Source organism: Doryrhamphus excisus, chromosome 21 (assembly GCF_030265055.1).
Source record: "Doryrhamphus excisus isolate RoL2022-K1 chromosome 21, RoL_Dexc_1.0, whole genome shotgun sequence".
Classification (NCBI taxonomy): Eukaryota; Metazoa; Chordata; class Actinopteri; order Syngnathiformes; family Syngnathidae; genus Doryrhamphus; species Doryrhamphus excisus.
In genome coordinates, this window is record NC_080486.1 from 4792501 (window position 1) to 4818006 (window position 25506).

At 39.0% G+C, this 25506-nt stretch overlaps 3 protein-coding genes across 16 annotated transcripts in view; 2 read left to right on the top strand and 1 right to left on the bottom strand.

Moving 5' to 3' along the window:
• LOC131109143 (uncharacterized) overlaps positions 1 to 8945 on the top strand; it is a 15664-nt gene extending 6719 nt beyond the window's left edge. The window contains exons 8-18 of the mRNA XM_058060807.1: positions 79 to 259; positions 786 to 1009; positions 2095 to 2277; positions 3412 to 3504; positions 4374 to 4511; positions 6247 to 6364; positions 6458 to 6600; positions 7697 to 7774; positions 7860 to 7949; positions 8022 to 8202; positions 8284 to 8945. Coding sequence (XP_057916790.1) covers positions 79 to 259; positions 786 to 1009; positions 2095 to 2277; positions 3412 to 3504; positions 4374 to 4511; positions 6247 to 6364; positions 6458 to 6600; positions 7697 to 7774; positions 7860 to 7949; positions 8022 to 8202; positions 8284 to 8510 — 1656 coding nt within the window. The 3' untranslated portion in view covers positions 8511 to 8945. The remainder of the gene's footprint in view (positions 1 to 78; positions 260 to 785; positions 1010 to 2094; positions 2278 to 3411; positions 3505 to 4373; positions 4512 to 6246; positions 6365 to 6457; positions 6601 to 7696; positions 7775 to 7859; positions 7950 to 8021; positions 8203 to 8283) is intronic.
• A 295-nt stretch (positions 8946 to 9240) lies between these two features.
• The window catches only part of pigm (phosphatidylinositol glycan anchor biosynthesis, class M), a 123078-nt gene continuing 106812 nt past the window's right edge, over positions 9241 to 25506 (top strand). For 11 of the 13 annotated variants that reach the window (XM_058059484.1, XM_058059477.1, XM_058059482.1 and 8 more), the window contains exons 1-10: positions 9241 to 9667; positions 10190 to 10363; positions 10427 to 10547; positions 10626 to 10869; positions 10986 to 11089; positions 11166 to 11320; positions 12485 to 12586; positions 12698 to 13474; positions 13918 to 13970; positions 23825 to 23928. In XM_058059484.1, coding sequence (XP_057915467.1) covers positions 9464 to 9667; positions 10190 to 10363; positions 10427 to 10547; positions 10626 to 10869; positions 10986 to 11089; positions 11166 to 11320; positions 12485 to 12586; positions 12698 to 12865 — 1272 coding nt within the window. In that variant the 5' untranslated portion in view covers positions 9241 to 9463 and the 3' untranslated portion in view covers positions 12866 to 13474; positions 13918 to 13970; positions 23825 to 23928. The remainder of the gene's footprint in view (positions 9668 to 10189; positions 10364 to 10426; positions 10548 to 10625; positions 10870 to 10985; positions 11090 to 11165; positions 11321 to 12484; positions 12587 to 12697; positions 13475 to 13917; positions 13971 to 23824; positions 23929 to 25506) is intronic. The other 2 variants (XM_058059480.1, XM_058059478.1) reach the window with 2 other exon arrangements.
• The window catches only part of LOC131108488 (uncharacterized), a 94501-nt gene continuing 90446 nt past the window's right edge, over positions 21452 to 25506 (bottom strand). For both annotated transcript variants that reach the window (XM_058059460.1, XM_058059459.1), the window contains one exon: positions 21452 to 25414. In XM_058059460.1, the coding sequence (XP_057915443.1) occupies positions 24298 to 25414 (1117 nt within the window). In that variant the 3' untranslated portion in view covers positions 21452 to 24297. The remainder of the gene's footprint in view (positions 25415 to 25506) is intronic.

A 25506-nucleotide genomic window follows, 5' to 3' on the forward strand; every position in this document is an offset into this window, starting at 1 on the left:
GACACATATACTTTAAAAAAAAAGCAACAACACAGAATGTAACAGTTTATTTGATATGTCAATTTCCTCCCTTGCTAGTTGAAGAAAGACCTGACCTACGCCACAATTACCAAGTGGACTAGTTCAGATGAGATGGCGGAGGTTGAGGTGAATGTGGGCCTGCCACAATTCAGGATGGAGCTGACTTACGATCTGGACCAGATCCTACCCAGCATGGGCATGATGGATGCTTTTGACAGCAGCAGGAGTAACTTCTCTGGTATGAACTGACTGGTGCATCAGTGACTCCATGAACCATTAATGTGTTTTGAATATATTAATACTGAATGTTAGCAAATGTCACAGGAGTCCTTGCGTGACAACTCAGCCCGTTAGTCTTCTTAGATTACAATATTTGCAGGAGGAATAAACACCCTGAGGAATAAATCAACTGCATTAAAACACATTTTATTACAATAATGTAAAATATTAAGTCCTCACAAAACACACGAAAACACTACCATCTAGTGGTCACAACGAGATGCAGCAGTTGGATGGATAAGGGTTAATATGTCGAAGCTGTGCTATTTTTTATTTCTTATTTTTCCTCATTATATTAAGATTTTTTCTTGTTAGAATAGAATGTTTTTTTTAATTTATTCCTGTAAATTATACCGCTGGTGTTTGTTATTTTATGTTGTCGAAAGTGCCACCAGGAAGAAAAATATTTGCGCTCATACAAAAACTTTATTGATATTATTGACAAGACACAGAACCAAATGTCATAAGAGCTGTTTCTGTTTCAGGCATGTCTCCTGCCAATGACCTGGTCATGTCCAAAGTCATCCATAAGGCTTTTGTGGAGGTAAATGAGGAAGGAACCGAGGCCTCTGCAGCCACCACAGTCATAGTAGTAGAGCGCACTTCAGTGGTTTTGAACAACTTTATCGCCGACCACCCTTTTCTCTTCTTCATCCGACATAACCCAACCAACACGATCCTGTTTGCTGGCCAATATTCCTCCCCTGAGTGAGACTGTACTTTATATACTGGTACTTGTGTGTCATTCTCTGTCTTAACTACTCTCCTGTAAAGTGTAACCACAATCAACATCGTAGTAGTGAGGGAAATGGAATTACTGTGTATGTAATTGTTTTATTGTTTTGATGCTTATGCTTTAATATAAAATAAATAGCATAATTTTTTTTCACCAAATTGAATTGAATTGAATTGTACTATTCTTTATTCAGTCAATTTATTATTTTAGTGCCACTTTTCAGTGTAAAATAAGATGTTGTTGTGCTTGGAGGTTGGGACTTCACCCCGGAACTATTAATGTGGAAGATGTTGCCATCCGGGGTAGTGTTTCGGTGGGACAGTCGTCTTCTTCATGTTGTTACGTGTGTGAATTTTTACAAGAAAATAAAGTTTGCTTCTGCGTTCGGTACTCCGCCTCAGATCCCGTGTGTTACTAACCTTTTAAGAGCAGCTTTTTCAGTATATGGTGCTTGGTTGATTATTTAAATGTAATATTTTTCTCAATTGCTGTAAAACAACCGTCAAACTATTCATTGTAATAAATCTATGTTAGTAACTGGCAAGTATTTTTATTTTTATGGCCATATTTGCACCTCACCCATTCACTTATATTTTATGTATATAAATGTATATGTATATTGTTTATATTTTTTTACTTTAATTCCTGCTCATACTTCCGCATAATCAAGGTGTATTGTCTCCTATCGGCTTCCGTATGACGCCATCATGAAACGCGGAAGCTGATTTGACGACGACGTTTCGGGGCGTGTTAGTGTAAAAACATATATATACTGTAAAACACACTTTTGACACCCCTCCAAGTGTTTATTGACTACAAAGAACCGTTATAAACACCTGTCTGTAAGTAATTCATTATTTTTTCTTTTGTAAAGACACCATAATGCTATACGTATATCGAATAGGAAGTACGTTTTGACTATGGTTCAGTTCTATGCTATTATGGCATCACGGAGCAAATCCTATTGCTAGCATCATATTGTTGACTTATTGCTGGGGAGTTTTCTGAATTCGAAGCATGTTGGTTTATTTTCTGCCGTTATGACTTTTAATTTCCAGACAACAATGGCATCACCAGCCACTCTATCCAAAGCCAACACCTCCTTCTGCCTGGATTTGCTGAGAAGACTGAGCGACAATGACAAGACTGCAAATGTCTTCTTCTCCCCTTTTAGCATCTCCTCAGCACTCGCCATGGTGATGCTGGGGGCCGGGGGCAACACAGCCTCACAGATGTCAGAGGTAGCGGATGCACACACTTTATTACATGATCAATTTAGAACATGCAACATGCTGGCTGTAAAGATGTGCAATGTACATCATGTAAATAATGTCACAAAAATGATGCAAGAAAGGCTGTAGAATTTGTCATTTAAGATATTTTTTTTCAAAATAAATAGTTATATGGTGAAGTAATATATCTCTTATCTACACAGCGGTGTGGCCCTGCCCTTTAAACAACAGACTGATCTATTCAGTTGGAATGTAGGTGCAACCTACCATGGTACAAACGTGTAGTGTAAGTTTCAGAAAGAAATGCTAAAGCAGAGCCACACCCAGTTGAGTCAGAGCGGCTGGACTTTTGTCTGTCTGTGTGTGTGTGTGTGTGTGTTTTTTTTTCACCACATCTGCAAACTTGGTGAAAGAGAAGTCGGCGTAACAGTTGGAATCCAGCCATAGGTTATTGCTAAGTGCAGGCCAAGTGCAAGGCTCATGTTGAGTAATGTTGCAAAATGCACCCTGATGACACACACAGCCAGTTAAATGGAGTTAACGTCTAACCAAGAAGTATTGTGTTTTAGAGGGTAAGTGTTAGGCCACCGCTAATTTTGGAGCAATCCAACCGCTGTTTGTTCATCATCCTCCCTGAACCAGGAAGCAGCTGCTCACTAACACAATGGAAACTACTGTTTGTACAGTGAATGCACCACTATGAGGAGTGTATTGACTATGATCGGATTGATGCATGAGTTTTTTTTTCTGCAGGTAGCTTTAGAGGCGGTCCTTGTTATACAAAAATACATAGTTCAATGAGGAAGCATCACTTTTGACCTCCTTTATGCTCCCAAGCACTAGGTGGATGCTTCTGGTGGTTGTGCGTCATAGAAAAGTACAGTGAAATCGCATTGGTCGCATTCTTGGTCTAAGCCACGTAAATCATGGAGGATAAAGATGGCATCTTTATCTGCTTCAATTAAATGGACAGTTGTTCTTTTTATTTAATTACATTTTCATTCAATTCTTGCATTTACCGAACCGTACTGCAGACCGAGGACCTCCATTGTTTAAATACCTTGCAGAACAAGCATGAAATTGTCATATCCTGCACATATCTTGATATTGAACTCAATGACCAATACCGCTCGCACCCTCCAGGTTCTCTATTTCACTGAGGCAAAGCCCCAACAAGCACAATCGATGCATATGCAGCAACAGGTCCAGTCCAGTCTGCCGTTGTTTCTGCTGAAGGTGGTAACATACAGTACATAGCAACAAGGGCTTTGGAAAGCATGTGGGGTGTTTTTACTAACCGCTAACTTGGTTGCAAGCAGGGTGTGTCCTTGGAGATACAGTCGTGTGTCCTTTGTTATCCAGATTTTCTAAGGAGCTCCACGCCCCCGTGCTGTTGCACAATGCGGAGGACTGTGGAGCTATCTTTTTTTTTTTTTATGGTTTCCTTCAGTTGCTCGGAATTACATCATAAGACAAATGCTTCTGGATTGTAATCATATGCATATTTGTAGCTAAGTAGTTCAGTAATTGTTATTATTCTCTGGGGATTGTGTTGTACTAGGGATGGGCATAATAATCAATTAAGTTATTGCTCTGTTGATGTAAACCAGAATCTTAAAATGACATGTAGTACTCGAAGACAACCAGCAGGGGCTGCTGTTCAGTTAGTTTGTAGCCTGGATAGAATCAGCAGTAGGAATAAAAGGGTGGGTGACAGTGATTATTTGTTAGTTATGATTAAAAAAAGAAAGTATTGTCAAACTTTATAGTATATAACACATTATAACAGTGTAAATCAATTAACAATAGCATTTAGTGCCCATCCCTGCTGAATATCTTATAGTGTACATACAGTACAATACCTTGTAACTAACCAACTGTCTTTGCAAAACATATACTGCTATTTAAGTCTATGATGATTTAAATAGCAAAAATAACCAAATGGTGGCGGCATTGCATGTGTGTCCGTATAAAGGGTTCGTTGTGTCGGTCTTGAGGGGCGCTATCCGTGGTGTTGGTGCCAAATTACCAAATGATGGTGTTTGTTTATTCAGTGATTTAACATCAGCACTACTCGTTGCTCATCTTTTCCTCTTGGTCCACAGTGCCTGAAAACTAAAGGTCATGATGACATCCACGCCAGCTTTGCCAAACTGCTGGTTGAGCTGAACGATCCAAAAGCTGTGTATGCCCTCAGCGTTGCCAACAGACTGTACGGGGAGCAGTCTTACCAGTTTGTTGAGGTTTGTGTTGCAGCGTGCCTCATCTTCATGTAATAATCAGGTTTTGTTCAAGCAAAGGTGAGGTGAAAGGTAATGAGAGGGCAGAGATATGAATCTTCAGTGCCTTGTATGAACGCATCAGGAATGAGGAAGGTGATGACAGATCATTCAAATGCAATTGTGTTGCCAACATGCACCTACTGGCCTCTCCGGAGGAGATTGAGACTTTCCACTGTAGATGAGCTATATGATCAATTTTGGTATCGATCCAGTACCAAGTAAACACGTATTTAACAAGTAAATAAGTATTTAAGTCATGGAGCAAAAGCGCTTGTCTGTTTAACATTATAGAGCAGGGGTCTCAAACTCAGTTTACCTTGGGGCCACTGGAGCTAGCGTCTGGGCAAGGCTGGGCCGCATCAGGCCCCCCCCCCCCAAAAAAAACCCCCGCATTTATTAAAAACAGAAAAATATACAAACTTTTTTAGTGCTTTGGTTCCGATTTTCTACAATAAAAGCTCTGATAAAACATTCCACTGTTCTCAAATATCTTAATTATTATTTTTCTGCACAAAATAAGATGACAAATAAATAAACAAATCAAGAATAAAGAAAATCACTAATAAATAAATATATTTAATAAATAATAAATAAATATAATAATAATAATAAAACGGCAGATAATAAAAACCTAAGAAACCACATTTAGTTGGTGGGTAGACAAATTATTTTTTCAATTAACAAAGCATTATTACAGCCCTGTAGACATGACAAAACACGACTATAGTCACATTTATACTCTTTTTATTTACAACATATTGCGCAACTGCAGGGTCTTGAGACACATGCTAACTTACAAACTAGAGAGCTAGCGACCTAAACGGTAGCCTTCAAGTTATTTCCTTTAAACTTAAATAGCCAAAAACTTACCACTTCCACACGGATAGGGAGGATAACTATTAACAGTTATTTAACCTTTAACATGAACATTAATCAAACGTAATAATTTTTTCTGGGTACATGATACCATACAGCATCCATATCAAACTTGTGCGGGCCGCACTAACATTAAACTTTCATGTCAAGGCGGGGGCCTCAAACTAGTGAGGCCGCATGTTTGAGACCCCTGTTATAGAGTGTGCATACAGGGAGCGGGGTTGCTAATGGCTGTTTCCCACAAAACCGATGCTGTCAAAAACGCTAAAATGCTAAAGCTACTTCAATCCCTCCCTCGGCCATCTCTGTGGAGTTTGCATGTGTGGGTTTTCTCCGGTTTCCTCCCACATTCCCAAAACATGCTAGGTTAATTGGCGACTCCAAATTAAGTATGAATGTGAGTGTGAATGGTTGTTTGTCTATATGTGCCCTGTGATTGGCTGGCGACCTTTCGTCCAAAGACAGCTGGGATAGGCTCCAGCATTCCCCCACGACCCTCGTGAGGATAAGCGGTAGAAAATGAATGAATGTTCATTCATTGCTGGAGCCTATCCCACATTCATACCTATGGACAATTTGGAGTCACCAATTAACCTAGCATGTTTTTGGAATGTGGGGGGAAACCGGAGTACCGGAGAAAACCCACGCATGCACTGGGAGAACATGCAAACTGAGGGTGGGATTGAACTCGGGTCTCCTAGCTGTGAGGTCTGCGCGCTAACCACTCGACCGCCGTGCAGCCCTATTGCAGTTTCAATGAGTATATGTAAGTATAAGGTAGTGATGTCAATAAAAACAGATGTGTTATTTGTGGTTTTAGGATTTTCTTCAACAAACCAGGAAGCACTACCGAGCAGAACTGGAGTCTGTGGACTTCATAAGAGGCCATGAAGCCGCCAGGGTCAACATCAATAAATGGGTGGAGAAGGAGACACAAGGTGGAGTTCCATGTTCTTTGACAACTACACAATGTTAGCTCATTCACTCGCTTGCTTGACATTGTTTGTCGATGTGCCTCTGTTGCTCACCAGGTAAAATTAAGGACGTACTGGCGCCCGGTGTGTTGGACAACATGACCAGGCTGGTGCTGGTCAATGCCATCTACTTTAAAGGCGACTGGAACAAGAAGTTTCAGGAGCGCTCAACACGTGACGCTCAGTTTAGGCTTAACAAGGTAAATCCGAATTTACACTTGCATCCATTTTGTCCCGGGAGTAATGTGCACATGAGTAAATTGGTCATAAATAGGTGCTGCATATTGTGGCATGCATTTTTACATTGAACCTAGTCGTGAATGCAACATGAACGCACCGAAAGGAACAATGCGGGTGTGTATCAAAGCGGGATTCATCCACATAATATTTTTAATTTGTAATTAATTTGTAATTAATTTGTAATTAATTGGTTTTTAATTTTTAATTTTTAATTTTTAATTTTTAATTTTTAATTTTTTATTTTTTATTTTTTATTTTTTATTTTTTATTTTTTATTTTTTATTTTTTATTTTTTATTTTTTATTTTTTATTTTTTTTAAATTTTTGTTCCAATCATAAACTGTATAAGGTTCCTAAAATATTAAAATATAAAAATAAAAAATCAAATATAATATAACACTCTAGGTTATTACTTAGGCCTATACATATATTTTTTAATTGTGCAATAAATATTTTGCAATAAAAATAATAAAAAATAATAATATTTGCAAAAATGAATCCTATTTTTAATGACCTCTCATGGCCCACTTGCAGTACCACCATGGCCCACCAGGGGGCAGCGGCCAACACTTTGGGATGGTTGGCTGTCAGAAGAGTTCAAACAGAAGCTGTAGTAATTCTACCCTTGATCGAACTTACTTAAGATGCATCGGAGATTGACTTCAAAATGTGATACTAGCTTCCACTTCACTCGTACACGTCACTACTTCCTCAACTGCACTCTAAGCATCATGGGAAATGTAGTTTTTAGCCATAAATCAACCACATCACCGTACAAGCTGCAGGGTCGTGCTGGTATTTGTTGCTTGTCACTTTTTTGATGAAACTAAATATAGCGACAAAGTCACTAAGTTTGCACCACTAATCCCTCTTGCTACATCTACTTATTCTTATTTTTGTAAACGTGTGGGTGGATTTTGACCAAAAGTTGCACACCTTCACACCATTAGTGTTACATTTGGTGTAGAAGTGAGCGTATGCTACCCCGCCACGTTTCCACCTCACCCCTGAAGTTGATATGCCATTAAAGTATCTCTTCATTGTTGTTATTTTTAGAATGCAACCAAACCAGTGAAGATGATGCACCAGAAATCCAAATTTCCTTTAACTTTCATCCCTGAAGCCAACTGCCAGGTAAAGGGAGGAGGAACTTGTTGTGTTATATGACTAATTAAAACAAAGCGTCTTTGTGGTTAAAAGATCTGCATCTGTTGGACAGATCCTGGAGATGCCATACAAAGGGAAGGATCTCAGCATGCTCATCTTTCTCCCCATGGATATAGAAGACAATTCAACAGGCCTGGAGAAGGTAGGACATGCATAAAAGCACAGCACATCTCAGTTAGCGACACAAAAATATTGGAGTATGTGTCTGCCGCAGATAGAGCAGCAGCTCACCTATGAGAACTTTGTGGAGTGGACTCGTCCAGAGATGATGGATGACGTCGAGGTCCAGGTGGGCCTGCCTCGGTTTAAGATGGAGGAGAAGTATGACATGAAGAACGTCTTGCTGAGCATGGGGATGGCAGATGCCTTTGACATGACAAACAGTGATTTTTCTTGTAGGACAAAATACATTTTTACATAACTTCTCGTTGTTTATTTTTTAAATCCATTAAACATTCTCTTACTTCTGTTGCCAGGCATGTCCCCTGCTAACGACCTGGTATTGTCAAAGGTCATCCACAAGGCCTTTGTGGAGGTCAACGAGGAAGGAACCGAAGCTGCTGCAGCCACCGCCGCCGTCATGATGTTGCGATGTGCCTTGCGAACACCTGACTTCATCGCTGACCACCCGTTCCTCTTCTTCATTCGGCATAACCCGTCCATGAGCGTGCTTTTTGCTGGCCGATATTGCTCCCCCATGTGAGCATTCGGAGCAATGTCGCTTCATAATACACGCTTAACCACGGAATGATTCACCACTTGAGTGTGCTGCTAAGATCTTGAGTGATTCCAGGATGCTTTTTTTTTGCCTACAACCACATGTGCCTGTTATATGTCCAATTACTGCTTAATCAGGTGCACATCCCCACTATTATGGGTGATTATTTGTTAATTGTGTGTCCTACTGTGTTTTATGCTTTATTTCATATCCGTAATTCAAGTCGGGCCATATTAAACTGAACACTAACCAACACATTAACGTTGTTTACCAAAGAAAATAATGACATAAAGTTAATATGTCCTGTATCACCCGTAATGAACCAGCAATATATAGTTATGAGTCCACATTTTCTATTGTCTACAGTCTTATATTCCTTCTGTCTATACAATAAAAGTGTTTGCTGTTTGGAAACAAAAATATTTGTACTGTTTTATTAATTTTATATACTGTGTTAATAGTATTTATCAATAGAACACAAGTTACAGCTATAAAAAGAGACATTTCCTCAAAGCACAGACTTTAAATTGTAAAATAATTAAATTTAATAAAGTTTTTAAATTATTATTGTTTTTAGCAGTATTTATTTGAATTTTAATAATGTACCCAAAATTAGGAAAAGGCCGAAATAAATTTATTTTCTGCATATTCTCCCATTATATTCTCCAATCCAGTAGATGGCGGTAATGCAGCTAGTGCAACAACGGAAGAAGAAACCAAACAAACTTCCGGGTTAGTTCCGGTGAGCTGTAAAAAAAGAAGTGACTTATTGAAATATGTCCAAACTCTAACACGAAAATATGACAATAGCATTACAATAGCTTTGCGTATATCATAGAAAAAACATGTGAACCAATACAATGAGGAGTTTTTTAGGATAAGCGGTAGAAAATGAATGAATTAATGTCGTAGCTCGGAAACCAATACTTATCTAGCTAATGCTAAAGTGGAACTTCCACACTCGTTCAAAGATGGAGAGGCTAATATCCAAAATGACTGAAAAACACGTTCTTTTCACGGCTTCCGTCGTTATACGCCTCGCTTTGGTCGCCTATGGAGACTTCCATGACAGGACTATGGTAGTAAAGTACACTGACATTGACTATCATGTGTTTACGGATGCTGCAAGATTCATTACGAAGGTAATTACCAGTTATATTCATGTGTCCCCCTGGTTTGTTTGCTATTATGACATTTAGCTGTGTCTCACTTCCTTACTTCTGAGTGCATAAGTACGGAAGTGTACTTATATGTACGCTTAGCATCTGAAGTGCTTAACTTATGCACTCATAATAATGCTAAGTTTAAGTATGGAAGTGAGCGATACTTTTTTTAAATTTTATTCACGTTTTCGAATTTATATAAATATCGATAATGACGATACCATGACGTATTAGCATCAGGTTGATACTTGAGTGATGAGATTTACATTTTTCAGTGCTCTTTTATGTCTATTTCAACCTACAGTATATCTGTGTTTTTGTTATTATGTTGTCCATATTCATACATTGTTGGCATTGTATAAATAAGTATATTATTTGTCATCACAGAAGGAGAATCCAAAGGTCTTCAACGAGAGCCATTTTTTGTTCACTTATTTTGCACTTTTAACTTTGTTTGTCTCCCATAATCGCGAAAATAAATGTTTTTCCTTGTGTTTACAGGGCGAATCCCCTTACAACAGATCAACCTATCGTTACACACCTCTGCTGGCCTGGCTGCTCACTCCCAACATTTACATCAACTTGATGTTTGGCAAGCTGCTCTTCATCTTCTCTGATGTCCTATCCGGGCTGCTGATTTACAAAATCCTGTGCCTGCGAGGTCTGCGTCCTGAGGTTTGTTTTTGTTTAACCAAAAGCAGCACAAAATACATGTAAATAATGTGATTTTGTGATCAGACGGCACGTCAAGTGTGCTCCTTGTGGCTTCTCAACCCCTTGCCTATGGGAGTATCCAGTCGAGGGAATGCCGAGTCCATACTGGCTGCGTTGGTGCTTGGGACACTGCTTTGTATGGAGGGTAAGTGGGTACATCAACCAGCTCATGTAGTGTAAAGTACGAGATATCATATGAAAACATGCTCCTTTTGTGTCCTAGCTCGCTACATGACGTTAGCAGCGCTGCTCTACGGCCTGTCTGTCCATATGAAAATCTACCCAGTGACATACGCTCTACCTATTATTTTAACTCTTCGTACACAACAAAGAAGACAAGACGAAGAGCAAAAAGGGTGGAGGAGACTCACTGGTTTCTTGGGAAGGTTCCTCAACAGAGAGCTGTTCCTCTTTGCAAGTGTGGCTGGCGGTGTTTTCTGTGCTTTCACCGCACTTTTCTACCACATGTAAGGTTCATTGATGCACTCTTGGGGTGGCCTTCAGTCCTTGAATGCTATTGGATGTCATTTCTAGAGGGTTTATGGATGACATCATGTATTTGCCTGCATAAATGTATTGCTAGGTACGGTTGGACATTCCTTCATGAGACTTACCTGTATCATCTGACCAGAAGGGACATCAGACACAACTTCTCTCCATACTTCTACATGCTCTATCTCACTGCAGGTATTTGTTCATCTGTCATATATTATATTAAACAATATTGTCAAGTTGCACAAGATGATGTTAATTTGTTTTGCAGACAGCAGGTGGAGCCAGTGGCTTGGCCTGGCAGCGTTCTTGCCTCAGTTGATGCTCCTGTTGGTGACATCGTGGGCTTTTCACCGTGACCTGGCATTTTGCTGTTTCCTACACACCGCCATATTTGTGTCGTTTAACAAGGTCTGCACATCACAGGTACAGAAGTCCAAGTCAAGCCATTGATGCTTGCTGTTTGTGGGGGTTACGTTGTTCCCAATCTCTAGTTCAGGGGTTCCCAAATTTTACCAACTCAGAGCCCACTTGAAAATCTAAAAAAATATCTGCGGCCCACTTTTGTCCTATAAACAGTACATAGACGAAATGCTGCGTTCACAGAGCACTTAATAATAATAATAAATGTTATTATTATTATTAAGTAAATACTACTAATAATAATTATTATTATTAATAATTCAATATTATATTCTATTATTATTATTATTAATAATAATAATCATGCAATGAATATTTTACAGTAATATTTTACAATAATAATATTATATTATAATCTCACTAATTTATTAATTAATAATATTAATATAATATAATATAATATATAATCTCGTTGTACATCTTGTATAATGACAATAAAGGCCATTCCATTCCATATAAAATTATACTATATTATATTATTAATATAATAGTACTACTACTACTACTACTACTACTACTGCTACTACTAATAATAATAATAATATAATATTGTAATCTCACTAATTTATTAATTAATAATATTAATATAATATAATATATATTCTTGTTGTACATCTTGTATAATGACAATAAAGGCCATTCCATTCCATATAAAATTATACTATATTATATTATTAATATACTAGTACTACTACTACTACTACTACTACTACTACTACTACTACTACTACTACTACTACTACTACTACTACTAATAATAATAATAATAATAATAATAATAATTATTATTATTATTATTAAGATTCAGGATTGAAATGAAAGCATGGGGATAAATGAAGCCCAAACGTTTAATCTGTGGTGTAACACACAAGACAGAATTAAGTCTCATACTTTTCATAACTGCATTCAAGACTGGCATGATGACCAGAGAGCTACGTTCCAATCATAAACTGCATAAGGTTCCTAAAATATTGTGACATTATTGTGACATATTGTGACATCTATTAAAGTTACTGTAAGAAAAGAACACAATCTAAAGCAGGGATAGTATACAGATAGGCGTGAATCAACTGCAGGAAAAAACCTTGTGGTGTATAGAGACCTCCTTACTGTTATAAATAATAATTGCATACCAAACTTGAAGCGTGTCGCTTTTTATTTTTGCAGTACTTCCTGTGGTATCTGAGTTTACTTCCTCTGGTCATCCCTCATCTGAGTCTTTCACTGAAACAAGGAGTGGGACTGCTGCTTCTCTGGTTTGCCGGACAGGTGATTTAACTCAGAATTGTTGCATGGTCTCCAATGCAATAGAGTTGTAGATGGAACCACTTATTTATGGTATGACACTAAATGTACTTTTTAATATCTTCTCCTTACCAGGGTGTGTGGCTGGTCCCGGCCTACTTCCTGGAGTTTGAGGGCTACAACGCCTTTCTGTTTATCTGGCTGGCTGGACTGTTCTTCTTGATTGTTAACTGCTTCATCCTCATTCAGATCATTACACATTACAAAAGTAAACTCACTCTAACTAGAACAAAGATGGAATAACCTCACGGATGGACTTCTCGCTGGGATTGGAGCTTCAAATAAGAAGACTGACGAGGTTTTTGTCATTTTTGTATTAAGACAATTTTTTTTATGTTGTCTTTTAGCGCCGGAGAATAATGAATTGCACATGATGTAATAATTACATGTAGCCTCACTCCGCTGCATTTAATGACTGTTGTTTTGATTGGATCCTGCACCATGCCGTCAGATTAGAGCTGTCCTATCTAGTGTTTGAGCTTGAACTAATGAAGCCTGATTGGACGAGAGGCAAAGCAGCTTCTAAGATAGATAGATACAAGAACGTATTATTATGGTCGAGTATGGTGTGCTAACTTATGGACACAAATATACTACATAATTGATTTATTATCTTTAATTTTGTTATCATTCAAGCAACATTTTTAGTTATGTGGTCATTAATGAATTAGTGGCCTAATGGTTCCAATTAATGAAATTATAACTATAGATCTGCAAGAATCCCTCCCAGTTTATTCAATGTGAGTTTCAGCTGCAGTATCCCGCCTTGGCCAGAAGGTGGCAGCTTCCGTTTGCAGATGGTGTGCCTGTCCTCGTGTAACCTCGCAGATAAACAGCATCCATCTAAAAAAGGTGATGCCCCAAAACACCCACATACCACCTATGTGGTCCACATACACTGGTACATCTGTACAAGCTATGTTGATCAATTTAACCAGCCATTAATTTCTGTATTTTAATTTCTGCGTAGGTATACCAAATTAATTATTTTTATGTAGGTATATGAAGTTTATTTAAATTTACACTGCACTGCTTTCACCTTGTCACTGGATCACCACAGTCACTTTATTTTTAGCTTAAAACCCACACATGATAATCCTTCCATTCTTCTATTAAAGTTATTCTTGAAGCCAAAAAAGTTAATAGACTAAATATTGAATGGAATAAAGTGTACAAAAAGTTGGAAAAATGAATTTAAAAAAGCAGAAAACAGTCCAAAACATAACATATGTGCATTGAAAAAATGCATAAATTTTATCTAAATCGTATCATTATGCCCTGCTTATCCCATTCAGGGTCACGGTTTGAGCCCGGAGCCTATCCCAGCCGATGTGGGACAAGAAGTGGGGTGAGTAGCATTATTTTAATTGTAAAAAAAAAAAAAGAGTTGGTATTGTGTATGTTTTGTACATTAAAGATACTAAAACCAAACCAATGTAGGCCAATATATACACAACTTTATTCGGTAACATATGCTTAGTGCTATGGGTGACAAACTGCTAATAATATATATTTTATAAATAGGCTGAGTGCAAAAAACTCCCCAATATTTTTCACCAAAATTATATAATATAATAATATTTTTATTTGAATAATATTTTATTATATATAATATATATAATAATAATATTTTAATATTATTAATATTTTTAATAATATTTTTACAATAGAGTGCCAAAAAACAAAAAACATTTTCACCAAAATTATATAATATTTTTTTATATATTTTAATATTATTAATATTTTTAATAATATTTTTACAATAGACTGAGACATTTTTTTTTCACCAAAATTAGCCTATTATTTTCTTTTTAATTTGTTATCATAGAATTGTACAGGTGCACCAAATTATATTTAAAACAGGCCTATAGACACTGACATGGCTATGTAAAGTGAGCAAGGGGGTGAATAAAAGACTGCGGTCTATGTTGATGAGTTAAATGTAGGTTTGTGAGGGGGGGGGGGGATTGCGTGACCGTCCCCCATATGTTTAGTAGGCTGTGTGTATATGTGCATGACAATATGCATGGCATGTGTGTGCATGTCATGTCTGTGACATACCCTCAAGGATTCTCCTCATTGTCATCAGGGGGATGATGATGGGGGGGGATGTTGTTGTGTCTATGCATGTATATATGCATTGCTACATCTGCCTATATGTGTGTATTAGTGTGTGTGTGAGATGAGAGAGAGAGACACACACACAGATAGGGAGTGGGTGTGACCAATTAGGACAAATGGTGTGCAGTGCAGCAAAGAGTGGGGTATGAACGGTCACGCAACCTTGCATGGTATAGGATTACAGGGCACACACACACACACAAGTACAAATACAGCTGTCAACAAGCATCACACACACCTTACTTCCACACTACAATGGCCCCGGAGCACTTCCTCTACTTTTTTATTAGTCTTTTTGTGTTTTTTTATCCCTCCTCTCCATCACTAACTTCTCCTTTCTCACCTCATCTCATTGAACGGAAGTGTCACCGGCATGGCGTGATGTATGGACGCTTGCGTGCAAGATTATTAAACATTTAAAGTCGGCCTTATTGCACCAAGCTCCGCCCTCCCTCCGTTATCACATCAATCAATCAGGACGCCGGAGTCAAAACAAAAGATTTGTCACTTGCATGCTTGTTAAGCCCTCTTAAAAGCAACTGTGTTACATGTGTAATTTATGCTGTACAGTATATACGTAGTATTACTTATTCAAAGGAGCATGCAAACAAAGGTTCCTTGACACGAAAGGGTGTTTTCAGGCCGGAGCTGTGGAAGCTGTTAATGTGGAGAATTATCTGTCAGAATGAGTTATATCATGTAGCTTTTACTATTCCGCTTCTACTTCACCCTGCCAAGCGACAAGTAATAAAGCTTTCACTTCATGGCTGTTTTTAACTGGCAGTATTACCTTTTTAAAATGAGTGCACAAGGAAATCATTATGTTTAGTGAAACTTTTAGCACAACAAACAGAGTTCCTTTACAAGTATGGAGTTTGATGTTACCCATTTCCAGGTCTCGAGACTCAATTATGGAAAAACATTATGTTTCCATGATGGTTACCACTGTTCTTTTTTTTTTTTTTTTTTTTAGAAAATCTAACATAATTTAATTCATTCATTCATTCATTTTCTACCGCTTTTTCCTCACGAGGATCGCGGAGGGTGCAGGAGCCTATCCCAGCTGTCTTCGGGCGAGAGGCGGGGTACACCCTGGACTGGTCGCCAGCCAATCACAGGGCACATATAGACAAACAACCATTCACACTCACATTCATACCTATGGACAATTTGGAGTCGCCAATTCATAATTTCATAAATTTTCTCATTTATTTCTTATCCTGCTGGAGCCTATCCCAGCTGTCTTCGGGCGAGAGGCGAAGTACACCCTGGACTGGTCGCCAGCCAATCACAGGGCACATATAGACAAACAACCATTCACACTCACATTCATACCTATGGACAATTTGGAGTCGCCAATTAACCTAGCATGTTTTTGGAATGTGGGAGGAAAAACCGGAATACCCAGAGAAAACCCACGCATGCACAGGGAGAACATGCAAACTCCACACAGAGATGGCTCAGGGTGGAATTGAACTCGGGTGTCCTCGCTGTGTGGCCTGTGCGCTAACCACTCGGTCGCTGTGCACATAGACCTCACAGCTAGGAGACTCGAGTTCAATGATTGGTTATCAGTAAGACTCTTCAATGCACACCTGCCAACATGTACACATTTGTAGAACTCAACATGCAATTTGACAGTACAGATAAATGAATAAATATTATCAGTCTCTCTAGTATTTGCTCGGTCGGTTAAATCTAATATTTCTCAAAAGGGGCAGAAATAAAAAAATTAAAAAGTCAGATTAATGAAAAAAATAATCGACCGATTAATTGGTTATTAAAGTAATTGTTGCAGCCCTAGTTAATAGTGAAGTATGTTGTAGGTAACTATACTGTATATAAGTACAATATGTACAATATATTTGAAGAAAATTAAACAGGCACAGCAGAGGAGCGGTTAGCGCACAGGCCACACAGTTAGGAGACCCGTGTTCGATTCCACTATTCCATTGTCCATAGGTATGAATGTGAGTGTGAATGGTTGTTTGTCTATGTGTGCCCTGTGATTGGCTGGCGACCAGTCCAGGGTGTACCCCGCCTCTCGCACGAAGACCGCTGGGATAGGCTCCAGCACCCCGGCGACCCTCATGAGGATAATGCGGTAGAAAATGAATGAATGAATGAAGAAAATAAATAATTTATTATTAATAATAATAATATAAATAATAATTTATTTGTTCAAATAAACGTAGAAGACAACTAATAAAGATCAGTCTCATCACACTGATATTGATAATATTTATATTGGGTCGAATCCCGCCACTTCTACTTTACACAGTGAACTCACTGACACCGACTCAACAGCGCCCCTGCTGGTTGAAGCTAAACAGGACACATGAACTCATTCAATCCAAGCCATTTTTCAAAAGCCACACAGAGTATTGTGTTCTTGGGTTACATGGACTCGGTATATCCCGAAAAAAAGCTTAGACTCTCATCTTTCATCAGGATAAATAAGTTTGTTTCTACCTTTTTCTGTTCTTTAGTAAATCAGCAGTAGAACACGATGAAATAAGATGACATGACATCATTTCTACTTTCTACTTCTTTTTTAATAAACACATTTTAACACTTGTGCTTTCTAAAGCATAATACACTCCACAAGGTTCAATAGAAGAGCAAGATAAATCCAATTAGTATGTAATGGGTAAATATCATAATAGGATTTCCTTTTTTTCTTAATAGGCGAAAGATGTGCTGATCTGGTACTTAATTACAAGTGTATGCACACACACACACACACACGGACACACGCTGATCCTCTTGTATCCTCTAATTCCCTTTGAGCTTTAGTGACAGAGAAACAAGTCGCACCTTCTTTGGCAATCAGAGATGTTTCATCCTCATCATATGTGTGTTTTTTTTATTAACCCTCGACATATCGTAAAAAGTGGCCCCAAGTTTGTCTGTATGCCACAATATTAGGTACACTTCATATAACGCATAATAAGATGATAAGGTTCGCCATCACAAAGGAATTCATTGAACAAAGTGGCAAAAATAGATATATAAGATTTGTGTATTAAGTCACAGTGTGAAGCGGGATGGAGATTGTTTGTTTGAATCGAAGGGTTGTTGGGTTCATGTGTGTGGGGGATGTGTTGGGAGGGTGGGGGGCATATTCAACATCAAAAACAGGCCGCACTGAATCAGAAAACAATTAAAACTCCAAAAGTTGTTTTTGATTCATTCATTCATTTTCTACCGCTTATCCTCATGAGGGTTGCGGGGATGCTGGAGCCTATCCCAGCTGTCTTCACATTCATACCTATGGATAATTTGGAGTCACCAATTAACCTAGCATGTTTTTGGAATGTGGGAGGAAACCGGAATACCCGGAGAACGCGGGAGAGAACATGGAAACTCCACACAGAGATGACTAAGGGTGGAATTGAACTCGGGTCTTCTCGCCGTGAGGCCTGCACGCTAACCACTCGACTTCTGTGCAGCCGTTGTTTTTGATATGTTTAAAAAAAAAATCCATCCATCTATTTTCTATGCCGCTTATCCTTACTAGGATCACAGGTATGCTGGAGCCTATCCCAGCTGTCTTGGGGCGAGAGGTGGGGTACACCCTGGACTGCTCGCCAGCCAATCGTAGGGCACATATAGACAAACGAATGTGAGAGGAAACCGGAGTACCCGGAGAAAACCCACGCATGCAAACTACCTACAAATATGTAACGGATACCAGCTGGTGTAGCTGTGTGTGTATGTCCAGTATCCCCTCACCGCGGTGCCTTCAACGGGTTGAAAGCGTGGGCTTGTAGCTCTATATCACTGTAATTCAGTACTATTTAAACATTCTTACCGTTACAGGAAGTGAAATGTTTATATCAAAAATCCGGATGTCGCTTCAGTTGCAATTGCTCACTGTTATCACACAGGAAGCTAAATAGCTAGTCAACAAAAAATACTGCCTACTTGCGTTGTGGGAGTGACGGCACACGCTGCTACAAAGCTAAATCTCAATTATTATACGCATTTGAAGGTTTTTTCCAAAAAGTAATGAAATAATTATTTCCCCTGGTAACTAATTGCATTTATTAAGGAGTGGTTCTTCCTATTCTGGAAGTATTTTTCAAATAATACAGCCTTCTTGGTTCCAAAATGGAGTTGTCATGCAGCAACTGAATCAATGAATGACCATTTATGGTTCGTAGCTGTGTCTTTTTGTCCTCTACCCCCTCTGTGGTTGGCATCACTCCTCTGGCTCAAGCCCTCAGACAGCGGTGCGAGCCGCTTGTCACGTTTCCTTGATCGTGTGGAGGAGCTGTCATGCCAACTTTACTGCACATTAATCAGACACACACACACACACATATATATATGTACACACACAAGCCATGCGGCCACAGATACTCTGTATTCCGTCCTGCCTTCTATGTATTATTAATAGAGACACAAATCTGAAGAATGAGACCACATTGCTTGAATATGAAAAAAGCCACTAAAAAGACGAGCGCCATAACAAGAGTCTTTCATATAAGACGACATGATGGCTTTAGTAGAACCACCTTTTATATTTTTATTCATCATGTCAGGGACTTGGTTTGATCTCTGTTGCATGTGAAACTGATTATGCGAGTGCATCATTGCGTTACTCAACCTCTCCAGTTAAATATACATACATGTCGGGATTAGACAAGCATCCAGCCTTTAACGTCACAGTTTCCCAGGATTATGAAGCACCTGAGCAAGTTTTATCATACTTAGTTTAGTTGAACTTTATTCTCCTATTTAACAATGCACTCTTTAATTAATCTTCTCCCATGTATCTATTAAAGTCCTCATCTTCTGTATCTAAATTGAGTTCCCGCTCATCATTGTCAGAGTCTTGTTGTCAGGACAACAGTTAAAGCAGTTACAGTATAGCCAATACATTATTTTTACATTATTAGAGCCATCTATGCATGAAATAACACCACCATAGTTACCTTTATACTCATATTACACAATATAGTAAACATAACATCAGTGACGTCAGGAGTTTGGAGTTGCGTTTTAGCTTAGCATGAGTTACGGCCATAACAGTAGTCCGTGTCAGGCGTTATTGTGCAGTACAATAGCATTACTGACACCTAGTGACTAGCTCAGAATACTACAGCTAATCACAGCATCTTTCAATGTGTGTTCTGAATGCCTTGTATTAGCATTTTAGTTCATTTAGCCATTTGTACACTTGAAATTTAAAGGGGAAATTCACTTTTTTGGGGAAATTTTGCATTCACAATCCTTATGTGAAACATGAACACATATTTCTTTCCCTTTTCTGTGTATTATAACGCCAGAAAACGAGTTAATATGAGCTAGCTAACAATGGACGTCATTGGGATACACCTATTTTGACTACAAAACCCCCTAACAACATTTTATCATTTTATATACATGCTCGGAACTAATGCTACTTCTTTGTCAACAAGGTAAGATGCCTCCATCCCCAAAAAGTGCAGTAAATATGTTTTTTTTTTTTTTTTTTAAAAAGGTTATGTTACAAACAGCAAGATTTATGATGAATGAATGAATGATCTGACATATTTGTAGGTTAAATAAAAGGCAAATAAAGTAAATAAACAAAAAAAGTGTACGTACAATGCCATTTCTTTATAATGCCAGTATTTTTTGTTTAAATAATAAAGCATCACACTTTTATTGTGGAAACGTTTATCAAAACAAACAAATCTTTAACTGCAACACAACAAGCCTTCCCTTTGCCCTTCAATCTTGGTAGACATGATCTACTGGATCTGCATTGAAACAAAAATAAACCGGCCGACCTCGCACCGCTAGAACTGATTTAACTTTTAAAACATAATGAAACAGATTGGCATTAAATGTACTTAAATAATCTTTACTTTATTTGCCTTTTATTTAACCTACAAATGTGTTGCATCATTTTGCCTGACCCTGTATTTATGAAAAACTGTGATAGTAGGGAGTACTGTATGAGCCCTGTGATTGGCTGGCAACCAGTCCAGGGTCTAGGGCAGGGGTGGGCAAACTTTTTGACTCGCGGGCCGCATTGATATAACAAAATTTCCGGGGGGGGGGCAGACTATATATTTTACACGTAACAGTCCACCTGGTATTTATTGTATCTGTAAAATTGTCATGCAATCTGCTATTATTATTTATTATTTTATATTTATATTTAAATATTTTAAAAATAATAAAATATTATAATAATTAAAATAAAATTAAAATAATAATTATTATATTATTATTATGTAAAATATGCAAATATAACAATATTATTATATATAATTAATATAATAATTAGCATTAATATAATAAATATAATAATCATAATAGTTATAATAATAATATAATAATTATTATTTTAATTTTTATTATTATTATGTGCTTGTGTCTCTTTTTTCAGGAGCACTTTGTAAACAACAGACAATGTCAAACAACGAAATTGATACAACCATCAAAAGGCTGGCTCAGGCCATGATGCCAGGTTGTATGTTGAGTTTAAATTAAATACTTTTGAAAGATTGGCGGGCCGGATGTGGCCCCCGGGCCGTAGTTTGCCCACCCCTGGTCGAGGGTGTAATTTCCAAACATGCAACCCACAAGCCCTTATAAGAAAAGTGAATATGAAGAACTGCATTGAATTGAAGTACAAAGTCCTTATTTGCCGTCAAATGGTGAAAGAACAACACAACAGCCTTGTTTTCCATATAAAGAAAAGTTGTTTTTTTTAATAGATAGAAGTCTCATTTGCAAAAACACGTAGAAACATTGGAAGACACTGCATATGTACACTGTGTTCACTACCTCCTCAATGACACAAGTTGGACAGTTTCCTTTTTGTTTTACAAAACGGTAGCAAGAAAAAGCCACACAGATTTTTTTTTTTTACCTCAGACAAAGAGAAAAGCCTTCAAACTGCAGGTTTTAAATTATACATTTTTGCCTTACAATAAATACGAGTCATCAAAACGTGTATTGAAATGAGAACACACGTAAAGCAAAGGACGAATTCATAACAGTGACACAACGTACGCTTGTGCGTGTCGACTAAAGTAAAACAACTGAACTTCAACTGAACGACTCTCAGTAGTGCAATTCTGTAGCGTTACAGAACTGAGGCTCCGACATTGAATTCATTTGGTGCTTTTCCTTGCCATGTGCAAAAAAACACTGATTGTGAAGACCACGTCTGACGTTAGGTTGACCGAACAACATTGTTAACAAAACCAAAAGTGTCTTTTTTTTTTCTTCTTTTTTTTTTTTTTTGCAGCGAGACAGTTTTGCTGATCTTATAATGAACACTAATACAAACTGTACAACATAAGCTGTCACATTAAAAGACAACGTTGAAGATCTTATTGTGCGCTTTGACCGAAGACTAAAAACGTCAAAAACGTCTTCTCCTTCAGATTAAACTAAAAAAACAAAACAAAAAACCTTCGACTTATAATGTGCTCATGGAACTCTGTGCAGTGTTTTCATTATCAGGGGTATCCAAATGTTGTCCAATGAGGGACGCATAATGAAAAATGCTGGTATGACTTTTGCTTTTGTTCAGTGGAACCTCTAAAGGCGTAATGCTGCTTGAGATCTGACTTATTTTTTTCCATAGGAAGAATGGAAATATAATTTAACTAATCCCTCGTTTATCACGGTTAATTGGCTCCACACTCAACTGTAAGATTGGGTAGGATTCCTTATTTATAAATTGAATATATTCGTAAAACCTGTTTTACGGCCTTCTTTTTTTTTTTTTTACGGCCTTGTAATTCCATTTTATGTCATTATTTAAAGCCCTCAAGATATGTAACAGCACCCCTGTAGTCACCTGTACACTCCTAATACCCAATGTAGTCGAACAAATCGGAGTAAATAAGCCATTTAAATGATTATGTGTTACGATAAATGTTTCCTAGGGAACCTGCAAAAGGTTACTCCAAGAAGTTACTTCAGGGGTTTAGAGTTCAATTTCAGCTTTGGCCGCTAAAGTTGCCCGTGTTTTTATTAGGATTTTTTTTAAAATTATTATCAGGCTGCACGGTGGTCTAGTGGTTAGCATGCAGACCTCACAGCTAGGTGACCCGAGTTCAATTCCACTATCGGCCATCTCTCTGTGTGGAGTTTGCATGTTCTCCCCGTTGGTTTTCTCCGGGTACTCCGGTTTCCTCCCACATTCCAAAAACATGCTAGGTTAATTGGCGACTCCAAATTGTCCATAGGTATGAATGTGAGTGTGAATGGTTGTTTGTCTATATGTGCTCTGTGATTGGCTGGTGACCAGTCCAGGGTGTACCCCGCCTCTCGCCCGAAGACAGCTGGGATAGGCTCCAGCACCCCCGAGACCGTCGTGAGGATAAGCGGTAGAAAATTAATGAATTTAGAGCCTAGAAAACCATCTAAAAATTGTTCTTAACATTATTAGTGCCCTCTTTACATGAAATAACACCCCTATAGTCACCTTTACATTCATATTAGCCAAATGTAATGGTCTTAATAAGAGAAAATAAGACATAATATAGGCTCATTCCGGCTGCACGGGGTCCGAGTGGTTAGCGCGCAGGCCTCACAGCTAGGAGACCCAAGTTCAATTCCACCCATGAATGAATGACTAAATTATTATCGTTTCTGTTTTCTGTTGTTCCAACTCTTCAGTCTGGTGCTTGTGTGTCTCACCGTACATTACAGTAACACTAGTGACACTTAATGACCACTGTGGAATACTACATTTCTAAAGGGTATTTTTGTATAGTTGCCCATGCACACATCTGCATGTGTGAAAATGTTTTATTTATTTTTTTCAGTATGCGGTTTTTCCATGATGGAAAAAGTTTGGACACCCCTGCTCGTCATGATCAAAGCTGTTTTCGGTTATGTTAACAGCTGCTTCTGTCGATTTGAGTCGAGCAATTCGAGGGATGTTGACTTTACATTTACATTACGATTACATTTGCCCTCACTGCTGTCACTAGCTAGCGCTGTATTTCCAATGAGAATTAGCGTTTGTAGTAATAGTGATGGTGTTGAACCTTAGAGGATCCACTGTATGTTATTCTACCTGATATCCAGCAGGTGTTGATGCGTTGTGTTTTCATTTTTCAGTGTGGGCGATAAGTGCTGAAACATGTAAAACCCCCACCGATGTCCGATAGATCTTCAAACATGTTCTAACTTAACCTCCCTTGAAGAAAACCCCCGTGTCAGAGGTGAGTCGTCTCCTGCGTAGAAATTTGACATTGGTGTTACGACGTGAGAGCAAAAAATGTCCAAACACATGAATACACAACACATGAAATAAGCGGTTGCGTCTACACATGATTCCACTAATCCAAAAGTGCTTGGAACCAACCAGAAAAGACAAAATTCACCAATCCAAAATATGAGTTTTTGATTGTCAAAACACTAACACGAGAACCTGAGCATGTTTTGTCACATCTTCGTCAAAGTGAAGAATGTTGACTTCCTGCATTTCCATGCTGGTAAATGTGCAGGGGAAAACGATAGTACTATTCTACATTGTGTGTTTTTGTGTGGTTAATGACGGGGACGGGGGCGAGGGGGGGCACAACACATTTTTAGGGCATATAAATGAAAGGACTTGATTTGTGGGGCCCCGTGCTCGCACACGGCATAACGTTCCTCGGACCGGCCGTCATGGCTTTACTCATGTCGTGGCCGCCCTCGGACCACGGCGGGGAGTCCATGGGCTCTCGCTTGATGGAATGGATGAGCCCGTGACCTTTGAAGTCATAATGCTTGTTGAAGTCCTGGTGCAAGTAGGCCTTTTGAGGCTCCTGTTGGTAGACGTGCGAGTCGATGAGGTTGACTGTTTGATTACTGCATTGGGTGTGAGAGAGTCTCTGAGGGCTAAATTGGCCGTTGTCGTTGTTGCCCAAGTCTTTGTCGCATTTCAGCAAACGTCCGCTGTTGTTTACTGCATAGTTCTGAAAGTTCCCGCTGTTGTACGGTGGGCTGATGCTCGCCTTGCCACGCTGGCAGGGCGAGTACTGCAAATCGTAATAATCTGCCTCGGATTTCAGTTGGAGGCCGGAGCTCTGGTCGTATATCCCGTTACCGTAGCGACGGTCCATAACATCCGGATCCCGGTTTCCCCAGGGGCGCCCGTAAGGATCGCAGCCGTTCTCGGAGTCTGAGTCGTGCTCTACTTTAATGGGTGGCATCTCGGACATCAGGTGGCCGTCGTAGCATTCGCCGTAACCGTTCTCGCTTTTCACTAAATCCACGCAGTAGGGGTCTGGGTCCGCTGGAATCTGGAGATTCCCGTAGAGCTTGGACACAAACACCTCACCGTTTCTGCTGCTGTGGCAGCTGGGAGAAAGACGGTACGGCTTCCCATATTGGCCGGCCTTGTTTAAGCGATTAGTAGGCACGTAGCCGACACCCTGGCCCCCTCTCAGGGCCCCGGAGGTTGGCCGCAGAGGCCAACCGCTCCCCAATCCTGGACTGAGGCCCTTATGGGAAGACATGGACGACTTGCAGAAGTTGAGAGGCTCCTCTTGGTTGTAGTAGCCATCAGTGCGGAACTTGAGGTTGTCTTTGGTGAGTGGGGTCCAGGGAGTGTGGTGGCCCCTATGGGTGCCCCCGGGGGTTGGACAGGAGAGGAGGAGAGGGTCAGCTACATCGCCCATTCCCCCGCTAAAGGAATGCCTGCGGAGGTGTTCGCCTCGTTCTCTGTAAGACAGAATAGAAAAGGAGGCGGAGACTCGAATTACAGTGGAAATACACGGTTGACATTAAATTTTTAGTTGCGATCCTTTAAGATA